The sequence below is a fragment of the Tachyglossus aculeatus genome, chromosome 17, assembly GCF_015852505.1.
Source record: "Tachyglossus aculeatus isolate mTacAcu1 chromosome 17, mTacAcu1.pri, whole genome shotgun sequence".
Classification (NCBI taxonomy): domain Eukaryota; kingdom Metazoa; phylum Chordata; class Mammalia; order Monotremata; family Tachyglossidae; genus Tachyglossus; species Tachyglossus aculeatus.
The window spans coordinates 21,637,562-21,660,142 of record NC_052082.1 but is presented as its reverse complement, the minus strand read 5'-3'; the positions used below and the strand labels follow the sequence as shown (position 1 = coordinate 21,660,142).

Below are 22,581 nucleotides of genomic sequence, written 5' to 3'. Positions count from 1 at the left end.
ATGGTGCTTTCCCAAGCGCTTACCACAGTGCTCCGCACAAGTACCATCATTTTTAATTAATTTATATCGGCACATTTGTGCTTGGCACATAGGTAAAAGCTTACAAATACCAGTATTATTATTATTGTATTAATGTCTGTCTCCCCTCTAGACTGTAAGCTCGTTGTGGGCAGGGAATGCGTCTGTTTTATTGCCTATTGTGCTTTCCCAAGTGCTTACCACAGTGCTCCGCACAAGTACCATCATTTTTAATTTATATTGGCACATTTGTGCTTGGCACATAGTAAGCGCTTAACAAATACCAGTATTATTATTATTGTATTAATGTCTGTCTCCCCTCTAGACTGGAAGCTCGTTGTGGGCAGGGAATGTGTCTGTTTTATTGCCTATTGTGCTTTCCCAAGTGCTTACCTCAGTGCTCCGCACACAGTAAGTGCTCAGGAAGTACGATTGAATTGAATTGTGCCCACCCCAGTGCTTAGAACAGTGCTTGGCACAAGTACCATAATTTTTAATTAGTTTATATTTTTATAAACTTAAAATTAGTTTATTTTTGTGCTTGGCACATAGTAAGCGCTTAACAAATACCAGTATTATTATCATTATTGTATTAATATCTGTCTCCCCTCTAGACTGTAAGCTCGTTGTGGGCAGGGAATGTGTCTTTTTATTGCCTATTGTGCTTTCCCAAGCACTGAGTGCAGTGCTTTCATTCATTCAATCGCATTTATTGAGCGCTCACTGTGTGCAGCGCACTGTACTGAGCGCTTAGGACGGCAAGCGCTCAATAAATTCGATTGAATGGAATTGAATATAATAATAATAATGGCATTTATTAAGCATTTACTATGTGCAAAGCACTGTTCTAAGTGCTGGGGAGGTTACAAGGTGATCAGGTTGTCCCACATGGGGCTCACATATGCAAGCACATATGTGCTTGGCACGTAGTAAGCGCTTAACAAATACCAATATTATTATTATTATTATTATATTAATATCCGTCTCCCCTCTGGACTGTAAGCTCGTTGTGGGCAGGGAATGTGTCCTTTTATTGCCTATAGTGCTTTCATTCATTCAATCGCATTTACTGAGCGCTCACTGTGTGCAGAGCACCGTACTGAGCGCTTAGGACGGTAAGCGTTCAATAAATTCGATTGAATGGAATTGAATATAATAATAATGGCATTTATTAAGCGCTTATTATGTGCAAAGCGCTGTTCTAAGCGCTGGGGAGGTGACAAGGTGATCAGGTTGTCCCACTGGGGGCTCCCAGTATGTGAGCCCACTGCTGGGTAGGGACCGTCTCTCTATGTTGCCAACTTGGACTTCCCAAGCGCTTAGTACAGTGCTCTGCACACAGTAAGCGCTCAGTAAATACGACTGAACGAATGAATCCCCATTTTACAGATGAGGGAACTGAGGCACTTGAAGTGACTTGCCCAAAGTCACGCAGCAGACAAGTGGGACAACCTGATCACCTTGCATCCTCCCCAGTGCTTAGAACAGTGCTTCGCACATAGTAAGCGCTTAACAAATGCCGTCATTATTATTTTCTAGACTGTGAGCCTGCCTGTTGTTGGGCAGGGGCCGTCTCTACATGTTGCCGACTTGTGCTTCCCAAAGCGCTTAGTACGGTGCTCTGCACATGGTAAGCGCTCAATAAATACGGTTGGATGGATGAATGAGGCGGAATTTGAACCCGTGACCTCTGACTCCAAAGCCCGGGCTCTTTTCGAGCCCGGGCTTTGGAGTCAGAGGTCACGGGTTCAAATCCCCGCTCTGCCAACTGTCAGCTGTGTGACTCTCGACAAGTCACTTGACTTCTCTTGGCCTCAGTTCCCTCATCTGTCAAATGGGGATGAAGACTGTGAGCCCCCCCGTGGGACAACCTCCACCTTATAACCTCCCCGGCGCTTAGAACAGGGCTTTGCACATAGTAAGCGCCTAATAGATGCCATTATTATTATTATTTGGGCAAGTCACTTGACTTCTCTGGGCCTCAGTTCCCTCATCTGTCAAATGGGGATGAAGACTGTGAGCCCCCCCGTGGGACAACCTGATCACCTCGTAACCTCCCCGGCGCTTAGAACAGTGCTTTGCACCTAGTAAGCGCTTAATAAATGCCATTATTATTTGGGCAAGTCACTTGACTTCTCTGGGCCTCAGTTCCCTCATCTGTCAAATGGGGATGAAGACTGTGAGCCCCCTCGTGGGACACCCTGATCTCCTTGTAACCTCCCAGCGCTTAGAACAGTGCTTTGCACCTAGTAAGCGCTCAATAAATGCCATTATTATTATTATTTGGGCAAGTCACTTGACTTCGCTGGGCCTCAGTTCCCTCATCTGTCAAATGGGGATGAAGACTGTGAGCCCCCCCACCCGTGGGACAACCTGATCGCCTTGTAACCTCCCCGGCGCTTAGAACAGTGCTTTGCACCTAGTAAGTGCTTAATAAATGCCATTATTATTATTCTTTGGGCAAGTCACTTGACTTCTCTGGGCCTCAGTTCCCTCATCTGTCAAATGGGGATGGAGACTGTGAGCTCCTCTGTGGGCCAACCTGATCACCTTGTAACCTCCCCGGCGCTTAGAACAGTGCTTTGCACATAGTAAGCGCTTAATAAAAGCCATTACTATTATTATTTGGTTAAGTCACTTGACTTCTCTGGGCCTCAGTTCCCTCATCTGTCAAATGGGGATGAAGACTGTGAGCCCCCCCCTCCCCCGTGGGACAACCTGATTGCCTTGTAACCTCCGCGGTGCTTAGAACAGTGCTTTGCACATAGCAAGTGCTTAATAAATACCATTATTATTATTATTTGGGCAAGTCACTTGACTTCTCTGGGCCTCAGTTCCCTCATCTGTCAAATGGGGATGAAGACTGTGACCCCACCCCGTGGGACAACCTGATGTAACCTCCCCGGTGCTTAGAACAGTGCTTTGCACATAGTAAGCGCCTAATAAATGCCATTATTATTATTTGGGCAAGTCACTTGACTTCTCTGGGCCTCAGTTCCCTCATCTGTCAAATGGGGATGAAGACTGTGAGCCCCCCGTGGGACAACCTGATCACCTTGTAACCTCCCCGGCGCTTAGAACAGTGCTTTGCACCTAGTAAGCGCCTAATAAATGCCATTACTATTTGGGCAAGTCACTTGACTTCTCTGGGCCTCAGTTCCCTCATCTGTCAAATGGGGATGAAGACTGTGGGCCAACCTGATCACCTTGTAACCTCCCCAGTGCTTAGAACAGTGATTTGCACATAGTCAGCGCTTAATAAGTGCCATCATCTTTATTATTATTATTTCCACTGGGCCACGCTGCTTCTGTGAATGTGTGAACTCTGTCCCCAGAAGACTCCATGAGTAGCCGTCGCTTTCTTCGTCGCTAAGGGCAGGACATGGTGCCTTTTCCCGGTCGGAGAGGTGTGAAGCGGAGCCTGTGTGAGGGACACTGTGGAGGGACACAGTCTTTTAGACTGTGAGCCCACTGTTGGGTAGGGACTGTCTCTATATGTCGCCAATTTGTACTTCCCAAACGCTTAGTACAGTGCTCTGCACACAGTAAGCGCTCAATAAATGCGATTGATGATTGATGATGACACGTGGGAAGGCTCGGCCCAGAACCGTCTTTAATAGGGACCGGCGGGGCTTCGGTCCTGAGGTACACGTTCGGAGAGCGCCCGAAACAAGCCGAGCGCCTCCGAAGAGAGGCCGAGCGCCTCCGAAGAGAGCCGAGCGCTTCCGAAGAGAAGCCGAGCGCTTCCGAAGAGAGACGAACGGTTTGGAGGGGAGCCGAGGGCTTCCGAAGAGAGCCGAGCGCTTCCGAAGAGAGACGAACGGCTCGGAGGAGAGCCGAGCGCTTCCGAAGAGAGCCGAACGGCTCGGAGGCGAGCCGAACGCCTCTGAAGAGAGACGAACGGCTCGGAGGAGAGCCGAGCGCTTCCGAAGAGAGACGAACGGCTTTTAGACTGTGAGCCCACTGTTGGGTAGGGACTGTCTCTATATGTTGCCAATTTGTACTTCCCAAGCGCTTAGTACAGTGCTCTGCACATAGTAAGCGCTCAATAAATACGATTGATGATGAGGAGGAGGAGGAGAGCCGAGCGCTTCCGAAGAGAGCCGAACGGCTCGGAGGAGAGCCGAGCGCTTCCGAAGAGAGCCGAACGGCTCGGAGGAGAGCCGAGCGCCTCCGAAGAGAGCCGAACGGTTTGGAGGAGAGCCGAGCGCCTCTGAAGAGAGACGAGCGGTTCGAAGGAGAGCCGAGCGCTTCCGAAGAGAGACGAACGGCTCGGAGGAGAGCCGAGCGCCTCTGAAGAGAGACGAACGGCTCGGAGCTGAGCCGAGCGCTTCCGAAGAGAGCCGAACGGTTTGGAGGAGAGCTGAGCGCCTCTGAAGGGAGACGAACGGTTCGAAGGAGAGCCGAGCGCTTCCGAAGAGAGCCGAACGGTTTGGAGGAGAGCCGAGCGCCTCAGAATTGAGACGAACGGCTCGGAAGCGAGCCGAGCGCCTCTGAAGAGAGACGAAAGGTTCGGAGGAGAGCCGAGCGCTTCCGAAGAGAGACGAACGGTTCGAAGGAGAGCCGAGCGCTTCCGAAGAGAGCCGAGCGCTTCCGAAGAGAGACGAACGGCTCGGAGGAGAGCCTAGCGCCTCTGAAGAGAGACGAACGGCTCGAAGGAGAGCCGAGCGCTTCCGAAGAGAGCCGAACGGTTTGGAGGAGAGGCGAGGGCCTCTGAAGAGAGCCGAACGGTTCGAAGGAGAGCCGAGCGCTTCCGAAGAGAGACGAACGGTTTGGAGGAGAGGCGAGGGCCTCTGAAGAGAGCCGAACGGTTCGAAGGAGAGCCGAGCGCTTCCGAAGAGAGACGAACGGTTCGGAGGAGAGCCGAACGCCTCCGAATTGAGGCGAACGGTTCGGAGGAGAGCCGAGCGCCTCTAAAGAGAAACGAACGGCTCGGAGGGGAGCCGAGCGCCTCCGGATTGAGCCGAACTGTTCGGAGGGGAGCCGAGCGCTTCCGAAGAGAGCCGAACGCCTCAGGTCGGCCTGCATCCCCCGGCGGGGGGCGGGGCCTCTCCCGACGTCCGTTCCGGCGCGGCGCGTCTCGTCGCGGGGGATTGTGGGCCCGTATCCGGCGGCGCGGCGGCCATCTTGTCGGCGGTCGGGGCCCGGCGCCTCCTCCGCCTCCGTCCGCCTCCGTCCGCCGTCGGCCGAGGCCGGTCCGGAGGCGCGTGGCCGGCGGGCGGCGTGGCCGAGGGCGGGGTCGGCGGGATGGGCCGGTCCCGGAGCCGCAGCTCGTCCCGCTCCAAGCACGCGAAGAGCGGCAAGCACAACAAGAAGCGGAGCCGCTCGCGCTCGCGCTCCCGGGACAAGGAGCGGGTCCGCAAGCGCTCCAAGTCCCGCGAGAGCAAGCGGGCCCGGCGGCGGGAGTCCCGCTCGCGCTCGCGCTCCGCCACGGCGGCCGCCTCCCGGCGCGAGCGCGACCGCGAGCGCGAGCGGGACCGCGACCGGGAGCGCGACCGCGAGCGCGAGCGCGACCGGGACCGCGCCGCCGCCTCCCCCCCGGACCGCATCGACATCTTCGGCCGCACCGTCAGCAAGCGCGGCGGCCTCGACGACAAGCAGAAGCGGGAGGACGACGAGAAGAAGGCCGAGTTCGAGCGACAGCGGAAGATGTGAGCCCTCTTTCCCTCCCTCCCTCCCTCACACGGTCCTCCAACAGCCGTGGGGATGATGATGATAAGAATAATAACGTCCCCTCGTTCCTTCATTTGACCGCGTTGAGTCAGCGCTTCCTGGGGGGCGGAGCGCCATTCAGTCAGTCAGTCGTGTTTAGTCGGCGCTTCCTGAGGGCAGACCGCTCTCCAGTCATTCATTCAGTCAGTCAGTCAGTCGTGTTTCTTGACTGCTTCCTGAGGGCAGAGCGCTATTCATTCATTCCCTCATTCATTCAGTCAGTCGTAGTTCTTGAGCGCTTCCTGAGGGCAGAGCGCTACTCATTCATTCATTCCCTCATTCATTCAATCGTATTTATTGAGCGCTTCCTGAGAGCAGAGCGCTATTCATTCATTCCCTCATTCATTCAGTCAGTCGTATTTAGTGAGCGCTTCCTGAGGGCAGAGCGCTATTCATTCATTCCCTCATTCATTCAGTCGTATTGAGTGCTTCCTGGGGGCAGAGCACTACTCATTCATTCCCTCATTCATTCAAACGTATTTATTGAGCGCTTCCTGAGGGCAGAGCGCTATTCATTCCCTCATTCATTCAGTCGTATTTATTGAGCGCTTCTTGGGGGCAGAGCGCTATTCATTCATTCCCTCATTCAGTCAGTCAGTCGTATTTCTTGAGTGCTTCCTGAGGGCAGAGCGCTGTTCATTCCCTCATTCATTCAGTCAGTCAGTCAGTCAGTCGTGTTTCTTGACTGCTTCCTGAGGGCAGAGCGCTATTCATTCATTCCCTCATTCATTCATTCAGTCGTAGTTCTTGAGCGCGTCCTGAGGGCAGAGCGCTATTCATTCATTCCCTCATTCATTCATTCAGTCGTATTTCTTGAGCGCTTCCTGAGGGCGGAGCGCTACTCATTCATTCCCTCATTCATTCAGTCGTATTTAGTGAGCGCTTCCTGGGGGCAGAGCGCTATTCATTCATTCCCTCATTCATTCAGGCGTATTTATTGAGCGCTTCCTGGGGGCAGAGCGCTATTCATTCATTCCCTCATTCAGTCAGTCGTATTTAGTCAGCGCTTCCTGAGGGCAGAGCGCTCTCCATTCATTCAGTCAGTCAGTCAGTCAGTCGTGTTTCTTGACTGCTTCCTGAGGGCAGAGCGCTATTCATTCATTCCCTTATTCATTCAGTCAGTCGCATTTCTTGAGCGCTTCCTGAGGGCGGAGCGCTACTCATTCATTCCCTCATTCATTCAGTCGTATTTATTGAGCGCTTCCTGGGGGCAGAGCGCTATTCCTTCATTCATTCATGCCTCCATTTAATCGTATTTATTGAGCGCTTCTTGGGGGCAGAGCGCTATTCATTCATTCCCTCATTCAGTCAGTCGTATTTAGTCAGCGCTTCCTGAGGGCAGAGCGCTCTCCATTCATTCATTCAGTCAGTCAGTCAGTCGTGTTTCTTGACTGCTTCATGAGGGTAGAGCGCTATTCATTCATTCCCTCATTCATTCAGTCAGTCGTAGTTCTTGAGCACGTCCTGAGGGCAGAGCGCTATTCATTCATTCATTCCCTCATTCAGTCAGTCATATTTATTGAGCGCTTCCTGGGGGCAGAGCGCTATGCCTTCATTCATTCATGCCTCCATTTAATCGTATTTATTGAGCGCTTCTTGGGGGCAGAGCGCTATTCATTCATTCCCTCATTCAGTCAGTCGTATTTAGTCAGCGCTTCCTGAGGGCAGAGCGCTCTCCATTCATTCATTCAGTCAGTCAGTCAGTCGTGTTTCTTGACTGCTTCCTGAGGGCAGAGCGCTATTCATTCATTCCCTCATTCATTCAGTCAGTCGTAGTTCTTGAGCACGTCCTGAGGGCAGAGCGCTATTCATTCATTCATTCCCTCATTCAGTCAGTCGTATTTTTTGAGCGCTTCCTGAGGGCAGAGCGGTATTCATTCATTACCTCATGCATTCAGTCGTATTTTTTGAGCGCTTCCTGAGGGCAGAGCACTATTCATTCATTCCCTCATTCATTCAATCGTATTTATTGAACGCTTCCTGGGGGCAGAGTGCTATTCATTCATCCCTCATTCATTCAGTCAGTCGTAGTTCTTGAGCGCTTCCTGGGGGCAGAGCGCTATTCATTCATTCATTCCCTCATTCATTCAGTCGTATTTATTGAGCGCTTCCTGGGGCCAGAGCGCTACTCATTCATTCCCTCATTCATTCAGTCGTATTTATTGAGCGCTTCCTGGGGGCAGAGCGCTACTCATTCATTCCCTCATTCATTCAGTCGTATTTAGTCGGCGCTTCCTGAAGGCAGAGCGCTCTCCATTCAGTCAGTCAGTCAGTCGTGTTTCTTGACTGTTTCCTGAGGGCAGAGCGCTATTCATTCATTCATTCCCTCATTCATTCAGTCAGTCGTAGTTCTTGAGCGCTTCCTGAGGGCATTCATTCCCTTATTCATTCATTCAATCGTATTTGTTGAGCGCTTCCTGAGGGCAGAGCGCTATCCATGTATTCAGTCAGTCATTCATTCAGTCGTATTTATTGAGCGCTTCCTGGGGGCGGAGCGATATTCATTCATTCCCTCATTCATTCAGTCGTATTTATTGAGCGCTTCCTGGGGGCAGAGCGCTACTCCTTCATTCATGCCTTCATTCAATCGTATTTATTGAGCACTTCCTGGGGGCAGAGCGCTCTCCATTCAGTCAGTCAGTCATTCATTCAGTCGTATTTATTGAGCGCTTCCTGAGGGCAGAGCGCTATTCATTCATTCCCTCATTCATTCAGTCATATTTATTGAGCGCTTCCTGGGGGCGGAGCGCTATTCATTCATGCCTTCATTCAATCGTATTTATTGAGCGCTTCCTGGGGGGCCGCAATTCATTCATTCCCTCATTCATTCAGTCGTATTTACTGAGCGCTTCCTGAGGGCAGGGCGCTATTCATTCATTCTCTCATTCATTCAGTCGTATTTATTGAGCGCTTCTTGGGGGCAGAGTGCTATTCATTCATTCCCTCATTCAGTCAGTCATATTTAGTCAGCGCTTCCTGAGGGCAGAGCGCTCTCCATTCAGTCAGTCAGTCAGTCGTGCTTCTTGACTGCTTCCTGAGGGCAGAGCGCTATTCATTCATTCCCTCATTCAGTCAGTCAGTCGTATTTCTTGAGCGCTTCCTGAGGGCAGAGTGCTATTCATTCCCTCATTCATTCAGTCGTATTTATTGAGCGCTTCCTGGGGGCAGAGCGCTATTCATTCATGCCTTCATTCAATCGTATTTATTGAGCGCTTCCTGGGGTCAGAGTGCTATTCATTCATTCCCTCATTCATTCAGTCGTATTTATTGAGCGCTTCCCAAGCGCTTAGTCCAGTGCTGTGCACACAGGAAGTGCTCAATAAATACAATTGAATGAATGAATGAATGACTAAGTGCTTGGGAAGTCCAAGTCAGCAACATCCCTACCCAACAGCAGGCTCACAGTCCAGAAGACAGACAACAAAACAAGACATATTAACAAAATAAAATAAGTAGAATAGTAGATATATACAAGTAAAATAAATGCAATAATAAATATGTACAAACATATATGCATATATACCTATATACAGGTACATATATACAATAATAATAGCGATAGCATTCTTTAAGTGCTTACTATGTGCCCAGTTGCCCTTCCCAAGCGCTTAGCGCAGTGTCCCGCACGCAGGAAGCGCCCACTAAATACAACTGAATGAATGCGTGATTTGTGCTGTCGTCTGTCTCCCCCTTCTAACAATAAGCAGCGACGTGGCACAGTGGAAAAGAGCCCGGGCTTTGGAGTCAGTGGTCATGGGTTCAAATCCCGGCTCTGCCAACTGGCAGCAGTGTGACTTTGGGCCTCAGCACTTAACTTCTCTGGGCCTCAGTTACCTCATCTGGGAAATGGGGATTGACTGTGAGCCCCCCGTAGGACAACCTGATCACCTTGTATCCCCCCAGCGCTTAGAACAGTGCTTTGAACATAGTAAGCACTTAATAAATGCCATCATTGTTACTAATAAGAAGAATGATGACATTTATTAAGCGCTTACTATGTGCCCAGTTGGCCTTCCCAAGTGCTTAGCGCAGTGCCCTGCACGCAGGAAGCGCCCACTCAAGTGAAGCCGCATGGCTCAGTGGAAAGAGCCCAGGCTTTGGAGTCAGAGGTCATGGGTTCAAATCCCGTCTCCGACAATTGTCAGTTGTGTGACTTTGTGCAAGTCACTTCACTTCTCTGGGCCTCAGTTCCCTCATCTGGAAAATGGGGATGAAGACTGTGAGCCCCCCGTGGGACAACCTCATCACCTTGTAACCTTCCCAGCACTTAGAACAGTGCTTTGCCCGTAGTAAGTGCCTAATAAATGCCATCATTATTATTATTACTATTAAATACGATTGAATGAATGCATGATTTGTTCTGTCGTCTGTCTCCCCCTTCTAATAATAAGAAGAATGATGACATTTACTAAGCGCTTACCATGTGCCAATCACTGTTCTAAGCGCTGGAGAGGTTATGAGGTGTTCAGGTGGTCCCACAGGGGGCTCACAGTCTTCATCCCCATTTTACAGATGAGGGGACTGAGGCCTAGAGAAGTGACTTACTAAAGATGGCATTTATTAAGCGCTTACTATGTGCAAAGCACTGTTCTGAGCTCTGGAGAGGTTATGAGGTGATCAGGTGGGCTCACAGTCTTCGTCCCCATTTTACAGATGAGAGCACTGAGACCGAAAGAAGTGACTTAATAATAATAATGATGGCATTCATTAAGCACTTACTATGTGCAGAGCTCTGTTCTAAGCGCTGGGGAGGTTACAGGGTGATCAGGTTGCCCCACGAGGGGCTCACAATCTTCATTCCCATTTTATAGATGAGGGAACTGAGGCCCAGAGAAGTTTAAGTGACTTGCCCAAAGTCACACAGCTGACAGCTGTTGGGATTTGAACCCATGACCTCTGACTCCAAAGCCCGGGCTCTTTCCATTGAGCCACGTTGCTTCTCTAAGCGCTTACTGTGCGCTTAGCACAGTGCTCTGCACGCCGGAAGCGTTCACCAAATACGATTGACTGAATGGATGATTTGTTCTGTCGTCTGTCTCCCCCTTCTAATGATAATAATAATGATGGTGGAATTTATTAATCGCTTACTCTGTGCCAAGCACAGTACTAAGCGCTGGGGAGGCTACAGGGTGATTAGGTTGTCCCACGGGGGGCCCACAGTCTTCATCCCCATTTTACAGATGAGGGAACTGAGGCCCAGAGAAGTGACTTGTCCAAGGTCACACAGCTGACAAGTGGCGGAGCCAGGATTTGAACCCATGATCACTGAGTCATGCTGCTTCTAGACTGTGAGCCCGTTGTTGGGTAGGGACCGTCTCTATCTCTGTTGCCCAGTTGTCCTTCCCGAGCGCTTAGTGCAGTGCTCTGCACCCAGTAAGCGCTCACTAAATACGGTTGAATGACGTTCAGTGGCGACGGTTGGCGCCGGGGCCTGAGGAGGAAGAGGAGACATTCCCTGCCCACAATGGGCTTACAGTCGAGAAAGGGGGGGAGACAGTCCTCAAAACAAGTAAACAGGCATCAACAGCATCAGTGTAAGTAGAATTAGCGATCTATACACTTCAAAACAAGTCAAAAGACATGAATATAAATAGAATTATAGATATGTCCATATATACATAGGTACTATGGGGCGGGGAAGGGGGATAGAGCAAAGGAAGTGAGTCGGTGATTGGGAGGGGCGAGGGAGCTGAGGATTTATTGAGCGCTTACTGTGTGCAGAGCACTGCACTAAGCGCTTGGGAAGTACAAGTCGGCGACATCTAGAGCGTGGCTTAGTGGAAAGAGCCCGCGCTTGCGAGTCAAAGGGCGTGGGTCAGCTGTGTGACCTTGGGCAAGTCACTTAACTTCTCTGTGCCTCTGACCTCATCTGGAAAATGGGGGTGAAGAGTGTGAGTCCCACATGGGACAACCTCACTACCTTGTATCTACCCCAGTGCTTAGAACAGTGCTCAGCACATTGTAAGCGCTTAACAAATACCAATATTATTATTATTATTATTATCCCTACCCTACGACAGAACAAATCATTCATTCAGTTGTATTTATTGAGCGCTAACTGTGTGCAGAGCCTCCAGAAGGGCTTCCCAGACTGAGCCCCTTCCTTCCTCTCCCCCTCGTCCCCCTCTCCATCCTCCCCATCTTACCTCCTTCCCTTTCCCACAGCACCTGTGTATATGTATATATGTTTGTACATATTTATTACTCTATTTATTTTACTTGTACATATCTATTGTATTTATTTTATTTTGTTAGTATGTTTGGTTTTGTTCTCTGTCTCCCCCTTTTAGACTGTGAGCCCACTGTTGGGTAGGGACTGTCTCTGTATGTTGCCAATTTGTACTTCCCAAGCGCTTAGTACAGTGCTCTGCACATAGTAAGCGCTCAATAAATACGATTGATGATGATGGTGATGATGATGATGATGGGAGAGTGCAAGTTGGCAACATCTAGAGATGGTCCCTAACCAGCGGGCTCACAGTATAGAAGGGGGAGACAGACAACAAAACAAAACATGAATGAGGCCATTTCCCGAGCGCTTACTCTCCGCCAAGCGCTGTTCCTGCAGAATCCCTCCCAGCCTGTGGAAGGACCTTAGTAATAATAATAATAATGATGGTATTTGTTAAGCGCTTACTATGTGCCAAGCCCTGTTCTTGCAGAATCCCTCCCAGGCCGTAGAAGGACCTTAATAATAATAATAACTGGAGTAACTAATAATAATAACAATAATGATGGTATTTGTTAAGGGCTTACTGCGTGCCACGCGCTGTTCTTGCAGAATCCCTCCCAGGCCTTTGAAGGATCTTAGTAATAATAATAACTGGAATACCTAGTAATAATAATGATGGTGGGGGTATTTGTTAAGCACTTACTTTGTGCCAGGCACTGTACTAAGCGTTGGGGTGGAAACAGGCAAATCAAGTTGGACACAGTCCCCGTCCCACGAGGGGCACACAGTCTCAATCCCCACTTTACAGATGAGGGAACGGAGGCCCAGAGAAGTTACGTGACTTGCCCAAGGTCACACAGCAGACAAGTGGCGGAGCCGGAATTGGAACCCATGACCCATGACTCCCACGCATGTGCTGTAGCCACTAGGCCCGTGATCAGCGCTCATCACGTGCCAGGCACTGCGTTCAGCATCGGGGTGGATACAAGGAAACCAGGTTGGACCCAAGCTCTGGGTCGCCTGGGGCTCGCAGGCTCGATCCCCATTTTACAGATGAGGGGATTGAGGCCCAGAGAGGTCGAGTGGCGGAGGAGGGATTAGAACCCATGACCACCTGAGTCCCATCTCTGCTTTTACCCGTTTGTGTGGCCCAGGCGGGGCACAGAATCTGCTCTTGGACAACAGCGTTGCGGCGTGTCTGTTAACTCTGGTAGTGTACTTTCCCGAGCGCTTGGTACAGTGCTCTCTACAGAGTTAGCGCCCAGTAAATCATCATCATCAATCGTATTTATTGAGCGCTTACTATGTGCAGAGCACTGTACTAAGCGCTTGGGAAGTACAAATTGGCAACCTATAGAGACAGTCCCTACCCAACAGTGGGCTCACAGTCTAAAAGGGGGGAGGCAGAGAACAAAACCAAACATACTAACAAAATAAAATAAATAGAATAGATATGTACAAGTAAAATAAATAAATAAATAGAGTAATAAATATGTACAAACATATATACAGGATATATATATATATACAACCAACCATCAGTTGATTGATTGATCCATAATTGATTGAATCATCAAATGGAAGCGTTGCTTTTTTATAAGGGGACTCACTCGACCGCATCAGCGCTAGGCCTCAGACACTCGATACCTACCTGTTCTCGGCGAAAAACAGTTAATGCCGGATTGAGTGGATCTTCGGTCAATCAGTAGCTTGTATTTATTGAGCTAGCCCTGCCGGGGTTAGAAAAGCTTGTAGGGCACGCTTAGGAGAGTCCAGCAGAGTGCTATTGACACAATCCCTGTCCTCCAGGACTTTCCAACCTAGCTTGGATGGCAGCCTTTTAGTACCTTGGCAAGGCCACTATAGTGACCGTGGCTTCTGCGACCGTCCTCAGTCTTGAGGAGGCCAAAGTCCTGCTGCTCCTGTCTTATTTATTGTTGGCCATGCCTTTTATACGTTTGTTTCATCTTGTGTCATCCCCCTCCTTTTCTGAGTTCTCTCCTAGGCCCTCCAGTGACCTGCCGTCTGACCTTGGACAAGTCACTTCACTTTTCTGTGTCTGTTTCCTCAAGTGTAAAATGGGGATTAAATACCTATTCTCCTCCCTGCTTAGTCTGTGAATACTCTGTAGGAGAGGGACTTTATCGTACCTGATTGTTTTGAATCTACCGTCAGTGCTTGGGGCATATAGTAAATGTATAAGCTTAGTATAGTACTTATTGAGCGTATTTATTGAGCGCTTAGTACAGTGCTCTGCACATAGTAAGCGCTCAATAAATACGATTGATGATAAATGCTTAATAGCAGCCCCCCTCCTCCCAGTATTCTAAAACCGTGAACCCCTGGGGAGGAGGAAATTTATCTGTCCCATCTCTGTGTACTTTTTTCCCAGTGACTGATGCTTTGGAAATGAGTGCTTAATAAATTACTACTGGCACTGCAGTAATAGAGTATGTATGATCGGTACAAAAGTGCTTCAAGGGGTATAGGAACATATAATTGGATCGTTGACTGCTAAACTTGAAATATGACTTGCTAAATTAGTTCTGCGACACAGATTTAATGGGTTGAGTGTTGTGTAATTTGTGGATCACAGTTAAGAATGGCTTCTGATCAATCAATCAATGGTCTGTATTGAGTGTATATTGGATGCAGAGAACTGGGGAGATTATATGGTAATTATGGTATTTGTTAAGTGCTTACTATGTGCCAAGCACTTTTCTAAGCGCTGTGGGTAGATAGAGTGTAATCAGGTTGTGCCACATGGGGCTCACAGTCTTTAATCCCCATGGCTCAGAGAAGTTAAGTGGCTTGTCCGGAGTCACACAGCAGACAAGTGGCAGAGCCAGGATTAGAACCCATGTCCTCTGACTCCCAAGCCCTTGCTCTTTCCACTAAGCCACGCTGCTTCTCCACATAACTATCTTGTTATAAGGAACTTTATAGAATAATCTCAAATAAAGTAACTGGGTGCTATTGATAGTTTAGGCATTTCCAAGACAATGAAAAGGAGCCATTAATATTCTAAATTAATAATAATAATGGCATTTGTTAAGCGCTTACTATGTGCCAAGTACTGTTCTAGGTGCTGGGGGGGGATACAAGGTGATCAGGTTGTCCCACGTGGGGCTCACAGTGTTAATCCCCATTTTCCAGATGAGGTAACTGAGGCTGAGAGAAGTGACTTGCCCAAGGTCACACAGCAGACGTGGGGGAGCCGGGATTAGAACCCGTGACCTCTGACTCCCAAGCCCGGGCTCTTTCCACTGAGCAACGCTGCTTCTAAATTATAGGGACAGTATACCTCAGATTATCCAGGCTGACCTTGGGTCCCGGTGAAGTGCAAAGGGAATGGCATGGATAATAGGAAATGCCTTTCATGGTGAATGTTAGTGTGTTTTTGGTTTGGGTACCCCTCTCCTCCCTGCCCCCCAGCAGGCACACGTGGCCAATCAACTGATGTGTACCCGAGCTGAATAACTTGCCCACCGTTGGGTAGGGACTGTCTCTATATGTTGCCAACTTGTACTTCCCAAGCGCTTAGTACAGTGCTCTGCACACAGTGAGCGCTCAATAAATATGATTGAATGAATGAACCCTGGTGGCACAGTTCTCAGGACAGAGTGGAAAGGAGAACCACATCAACTCTTTGGAGAGTTTGGAGAGGAAGCGTAGGAGGGAGATGGGGCGATTACCTGGAGGGTGCTGTAGGTGCCTGGCAATAGTAAGCACATAATAAATACCATAAAAATCCCCCCCAAAACAAATACAGGCCTCTGTATATTCAAAGCCTTCCCCCAATTCCATCCATTCTAACATTTATTCAGTGATTAGTTTCTAGTACCCCAAGTCGTGTAGCTTTGCTGGCAGAAACCCAGACAACAGGCCAAGCTCATCCATCTCGAACTCATCTTCATCTACTGTAACTCTGCCCAGCAGTAATACTTCTCCATCCTTAGACACCCAGGCCCGTTGCTTGCCACAGCTGTTTCAGACCTGTGTGATCTCCGTAAAAGCTACCTTGCACCTCTTCAGTCCCACCCTCCTCCTGTCCCCTCTTTGAACCTTTATCCTTTCCAGGAGTACTTCGAGAGCTCCAATTTCTTAAAATCTGCTCACTCCACCTGAGTCTCTGACCCCATCCCTTCGCCCTGTATTAAAATCTGTGCCCCCTTCTTTCTTCCCTCTCACCATTTTCAGCTGTTCACTATCCAGCGGCTCCTTGCCCCATTGCCTTGAAACATGCCCGAAATTGCGCTTTCGGAGGTCACCGATGACCTCCTTCTTGACACATTCAGTGGCCTCTATATCCTTATTGTTCTCATTCTCGACCTCCATGCCACCTTTGACACTGTAGGCCGTCCTTTTGGAAACACTATCAATCCTTGGTTTCACTGACACTGTTCTTTCCTGGTTCTCCCGTCTCTGGCTGCTCCTCGATGCCTTTTGATGGATCCTCTGCCTTCCATCGTCGTATTATGGGAATCCCTTATGGGGATCCCTTATGTCGTATTATGGGAATCTGTAGGTCTCCATCTTTTCACCACTTATACCAGTTAGCTTGAGTAGCCCGTTTGGTCCCACAGCTTCAACTGCCATATCTTCTCAGCTGATTCACAAGTCTCCTCCTCCAGGGCAGACCTCTTTCTTTCTCTCTTGTCACTGCACCATTTGAATGTTTGGTCAGAGAAGGTTTCTTCACACACAGTCAGCCTGATCCTGTGTAACACGATCCTCATGTTGAGGCAAGTAAATGTAGTGTAAGAAGATATAGTTGTGCAGATGAGTGGTGGCGTCTACAGTGTGATGCCGGACTTGCCCATCTCTGCCTCAGGCTCACAGTACTGAATGTTTGGCACTTGTTGTTCCTTTGCGGGGGGAGGTTTTGGTAACTTTGTGGTATACAGTGAAGCTACAGTGTGTAGCAAGGGTGTAAAGCACTCTTGGTGGTAGTTATTAATAGAGGAATGTATATTGAACAGTTTCGATAAGGTAGCCTCTTTGCCCTATCCACCCCGTGATCATTAATTCCCTCTGAGTCACTTGTTGTAATACAGTTTTTTCCCCGTAATATTAGGTTCTTCAAAAACCCAACTAATATAAGAGAAATGAATGTAGTTGAGAATAGATTTCTGGCAAGTGATTTTCCACTGTTCATGCCTAATTAAGTAGGTCACGATTGTGGTATCTGGAGGAGTCAAAGCATCAAATAATTATTGTTAAATTTTATCTCCAGAGCCTTCTAATAAGACACTGGGACCCGGGCCACCGCCAGGCCGGTTTAAACTAAGTTCATGAGGCAAGGGTAGATAGGAGTCATTTAATATTCAGTGTGCCATTACTTTCGGGCTAGTAGGGTAGTTAAGCTTGCAGTCATTAAGATTGGTTTCTTAGATAAGTAGGGTAGAGGGGACATGGAGAGAATTAATGGGAATCAGTTGCAGAAGATAAATTTTGAGCTATTAGTGAAGAAAAATTTATGCGTAGTGTTTCTCTAAGAATTAGTTAATGCTGCTAAGTCATTTCACTAAATGAGATAATAAATTGTCTAGTATAGTCAACTCAATTATCTATTTGGTGAGACAAGTTTATTATGGGTAAATCCACAGGAAGTCCCAAAATTTCATTTTTGAAATGGAGAGGAGAAGCGACAGTTGTTTTAGTTCGCTTTTTGTAAACTCTCCCCTCTGATTTTATTCTGTACCCACTCGCTAATAGCGGTAGTGGTATGACAATGTCTAACCACAATTGCCGGGTGAGATAGGGTGGGAAACAAACATTTTCATTGTTGTATGTTATGTCACTCCTTCTTAACTTCTTGGATTTTGTTGATTGCTAAAATAGTAAGGGGTGGTTCATTCAATCGTATTTATTGAGCACTTACTGTGTGCAGAGCACTGGGAAGTACAGATCGGCAACATATAGAGACGGTCGCTACCCAACAACGGGCTCACAGTCTGGGGGGGGACAGACGACAAAAACAAGTAGACAGGTGTCAATACCATCAGAATAAATAGAGTTATAGCTGTAAACACATCATTAATAAAATAAATGGAGTAATAAATGGGTGATAATAGACTCTCTTTAACGGTAGACATTTTATTTTTATTATTGGTTTTTGTGATGTCCATTTTGAAGAGTGATAGTGCGCGACGTAGACCTTTTTTTTTTCTTGGTAACTGAATCATTCATTTTTAGAATATTTGTGGCTAATTTCACTGAAGTTCTCTCCTTGTGTTTATTTGACTAGTCGGCAGCAGGAAATTGAAGAGAAGCTCATTGAAGAAGAGACGGCCCGAAGAGTAGAAGAACTCGTGGCCAAACGAGTAGAAGAAGAATTGGAGAAACGGAAAGATGAAATTGAGCGAGAAGTTCTCCGCAGGGTGGAGGAAGCTAAGCGCATCATGGAAAAGCAGTTGCTCGAAGAACTCGAGCGACAGCGACAAGCTGAGCTTGCGGCACAAAAAGCTAGAGAGGTAACGCTCGGTCGTTTGGAAAGTAGAGACAGTCCATGGCAAAACTTTCAGTGTTGGTGTGTGCCTCCTGCTCAGTTCAGAAAGAGATGGAATATGGAAAATCTAATTCCTTTCTCATATAAACGTACATTGCTGCGAAAGTTAATTTTTAGCCGATTCAGAAGAGCTGACTGATGCTTAAAACAGTTATTCTCCTAAAACTTATTCGAGGATACTTGATTTTAATGGAACTGGCCTACATATTTAAGAAGTGTTTGAAACTTTTGCCATGGCTGCAGGATTTACAACCAATCCTTTTTTTTTTTTTTCCTACTTCCTTCTTCTTTGGGGAGAGGGGAGGGAAAAGGTTTAAAAAAACAACAACCCACCTGTGGTGATGTACTCATTTTTTCTGTTTCTCACTCCATCTACCTAGACTGTGAGAGGCTTTTTGCCTTCAGTCAGATTAAAAAGAGCAGGGCCCAGCATTGAGCGGCAGTGCCTGCCTTTGACATCTAGGTCTTCTTACTCTTCTTTTTTTTTTTTTACCTCTCTCTCTTTTTTTTTTTTCCTTCCAAATCCTGCCTGAACATATTGGACTAATTCTGGCATTCTGGTTACAAGACCCTCCGCTGTCCTAATGTGTTTTAGAAAACCTTCTAGGAAAAATGTCCAGATCACTCTCCATTTTTCAGTAACTACTAACAACTCCTTTTTTCTCTAGAGAGTTATGAAGGAACAGGTTGTCCTTGTCTGGAGTCGAGCTAAACACATGATTTGTTTTTATCAGCAGCTGGAGCAGAAGCTGAAAATGTCTTTCTGTGAGACAGTAATTGGCTACTGAAGGCTTTAAGGCTTGTCTGCACTGATTTACTCCAGGATTCTAAAAATCGTCCCCTTCCCCTCCCCAAATCACACTCTTAAGGCAAACTCCAGCACTGAATGTCTGCTTATTTGTCATGTCTGCGTACATGAACGTCATTGATATTTACCGCAGGAATTCAAACAGTGAGATTTTTTTTTTTTTAACTTAAATGGACTCATTTGGCATTGTTAATCTTTTATCTGTTTTCTGGAGGTACACAAAGGAACAGAATGCTGAATCTCACTCGAGGTCAAAAGCTTAGTTTTTTTCAAAGGCCGATATTTTGTGTTGTCTTAACACGATGCACATTAATATTTTGCTTTTGGTAGATTTCAATCAGTATCCTAGATTTCTTCATGAGAATTTTATACACCACCTCGAATCCTCAGTGCTCTAATCCGTTGATACCTTTGGAGTAAGGGTGCTATCTTGTAGCGAGTTACTAATCATAGTAAGATTTTTTTTTCTCTTCATGTGCTTGCTTTGTTTCATATTAACTTTTTTTGTTTTTCACACGGACACAAATCTGTCAGTCTTTCCAAATACTCAAATGATTTGGAGATGTATGCTGTAAGGTGAACACTGCCAAAGCCATCATGCAGTTCTTCCTATATATATATATCTAACTATATATAAATATATATAGTTTGCATAACAAAATTTCATTAAATTCTCCAAGAAAAAAAGAAACTGCAGCACTTCCTGACCCTGCCTCCCCTGGATTCCTGAATTTCAAGTTCAAACTGTAGGTGACAATTTAAGTTGCCTTAAAATTGTCAACATACTGAATGCTAAGTCCATTTTCCCCATGGCAGAAGCCCTTAGTTCCACGAAGTATGGATGACCATTTGTATTTTTCACTAACAGTAAATGTATTTTTTCTTATTAATTGTTTGCCTTAGGAATGATGAATTACATATTTTTGTTCCTTCTTACCATAAACATCTGCATTCCTCAGCTCAGCCTTCCTTGTATGTTGTTTCTTTATAAATGGTTGAGCTGCCGATGCAGGTATTGCCAAGCTAACAGTACAAATCATTTTAAAGAGGAAGCTGGCGCGTATGGCAGCCGAGGAGCACACTCTGCAGGACACTGGACAAGACAGTAAATATTCAACTTTTAATGCTGATTAAAGGAGTATAGGTAAAGAATACGTAGGTATACCTAATTGGTGAGACAAACTCTTCGCTTTATTTATATTTTATATATTATTTTTTTAATTTGGTAAATACTATCCAGTTTTGTAGTTGTCCTTGTTGATTTGTGTGATATTAAAGTATTAGTCATAACTGACAGGAACTCTGATTAGGGAGGGTTTAGTTGATTGCTGTTTGGACTGGGAGGGGTGATTTAAATTTAGTACTAGAGATCAATTTTAGTGGCTGCGCAGTAGACCGTTTGTCAGACCAAAGGTGGCTATAGAGCTGCCCTGTAAGTCAGATCACCAAAATAAAAAAATAAAAAAAAAAAGAAAGAATCAGAGGAAGCTTAGCGAAGATGCACAAATTGAGATTTTACTTTTCTAACATTTTACCATGTCCTCCCCTCTAGGAGGAAGAGCGTGCAAAGCGTGAGGAACTAGAGCGAATATTGGAAGAAAATAACCGAAAAATTGCAGAAGCACAAGCCAAACTGGTAAGTGAAAAGGGAGATCTTCCCGAGACGTACAGGCGGCCCACCGTAAATCAGGGACTCCTGCTTCGAGATGATGCGAGGGCGGGCGGGGGTGCCTTCTCCCCCTCTCTCGAGACTTATAGCCTTTGGGTCACACACATCCCCAGGTGCTAGCTTCTAATGCTTAGCATGCAAGGCACATATATTACTCTGAGCATCCTGAAACCCCGCTGGGTGCTAGAAGACTGTGAGATTTGTCTAGAGCTTGTTTGGTCTGGGAATATCTCAAAGTGGAGTCTAATACATTTCCACGCTTTCCATTTTCCTAGGTTAGTGGTATGGCCATTCAGAATTGGGACTCTGGAAAAATCAGGGGGGGAAGATGGACAGTCTAGGATTAAATTCCTTGCCCGTGTGCCCCGTGCCCCTGTTTATAGTTAGGGAGAAACTTTCAAATGCATGTGGATGTGCGGTGTGGTTTGCAACAGAACCCCTTGGTGCTGGGAGGGCGCAAACTACCTTTGAGAGGCTCGTAATTGAAGGTGTTAGCATGAGTAATATGTGAGGGTCACATATTTAGAGAATGGCTAAAGTATAAACAGTAGTTTAACCCCGTTTTCATTCTGCGGAAGGTGACAGGAAAGGGTAGGGAGGGCAGTCCGAAAACGTAAGGCCAAGGACGTGAGCAGAGCAGTAAGGATGCCTGCCAAGGACTGAGGAAAGGGCTCAGTCCTAAAGCAGGAGTGACAACAAGGGGAGGATCAGATAAGTCAGTTTAAATATGCCTGGTGGAATAGCAATGCGAAAGAGTGAGGGACTTTTTGGAGTAGACTGAGTTGACCCCAGTCTCTGGCTGGTATGGTTTTGCACTGTTTTGCAAGTGGCTTCAGCTGGAGGTCTTGGTACTGTTTACTGAGCACCTGCTTGATATGGTGCATTATAACAGGTTCTTGGGAAGAACAAAATAGCAAGGTGACATGCTCCCTGTTAATAAGGAGCTTGCACTCTAAAGGGAGATGCGAGCGTAAAAATCTGTAAGACTAGGAAGGTCAGAATACATAAACATTAGTATATGTGAGTGCTAAGGAGGGTGTAAATACCTAATTTCTGGAATTGGTCGAAGGGGTGATCTGTCTCGGTGCCGGGAAATCTGGGAATTCTTATCGGAGGAGGTGGGAGTTAAGAGGGGCCCAGTCAATTGTATTGAGTGCTTACCGTTTGCAGAGGACTTTGGAGAGTACCTGAATGTTGGGACTGCTGTGGTCTGGCTAATGGAGGTTGGAAAAGAGAGCCAAGCCAGGATAACAGTGAGAGTGAGGGTGGAAGAGAGCAAAATCAGATGCGGTTAGGAGGCATGAAGAGGAGATGTGGGATTGCAGGTTAGATGAGCTGTCAGGGCTAGAGAGAGAGAGAGAGAGAGAGAGATTTGGAAATCATGGCGTAGAGGTTGCAGCTGAAGTCATGTGAATTAAGCTGCCCAAGAGAGTGGATGCAAAGTGAGAAAAGTAGAGTATCTAGAACCAGGCTTTGATGAATGGCCGTGGTAAGGCGATGATAAACGGGATGAACCAATAGACAAAACAGAGAGCAGACAGCAGGAGCAGGAGAGCCAGGGCAGTACTCTTTCAGTAAAACCTAGAGCTGATAGTGTTTGGAGCAAGAGGGAGTGATCCACTATGTCACTAGCAGCAGAGAGGTCAAAGAGAATCAGGGCATCCACAGAGCAGCTCCATGACCTAGTGGAA

The 22,581-nt window shown here is 47.2% G+C and overlaps 1 protein-coding gene across 1 annotated transcript in view; it reads left to right on the top strand.

Moving 5' to 3' along the window:
* Positions 1 to 5,201: 5,201 nt before the first annotated feature.
* ARGLU1 (arginine and glutamate rich 1) overlaps positions 5,202 to 22,581 on the top strand; it is a 34,410-nt gene continuing 17,030 nt past the window's right edge. The window contains exons 1-3 of the mRNA XM_038758996.1: positions 5,202 to 5,669; positions 18,153 to 18,378; positions 20,774 to 20,857. Of these exons, the coding sequence (XP_038614924.1) occupies positions 5,266 to 5,669; positions 18,153 to 18,378; positions 20,774 to 20,857 (714 nt within the window). The 5' untranslated portion in view covers positions 5,202 to 5,265. The remainder of the gene's footprint in view (positions 5,670 to 18,152; positions 18,379 to 20,773; positions 20,858 to 22,581) is intronic.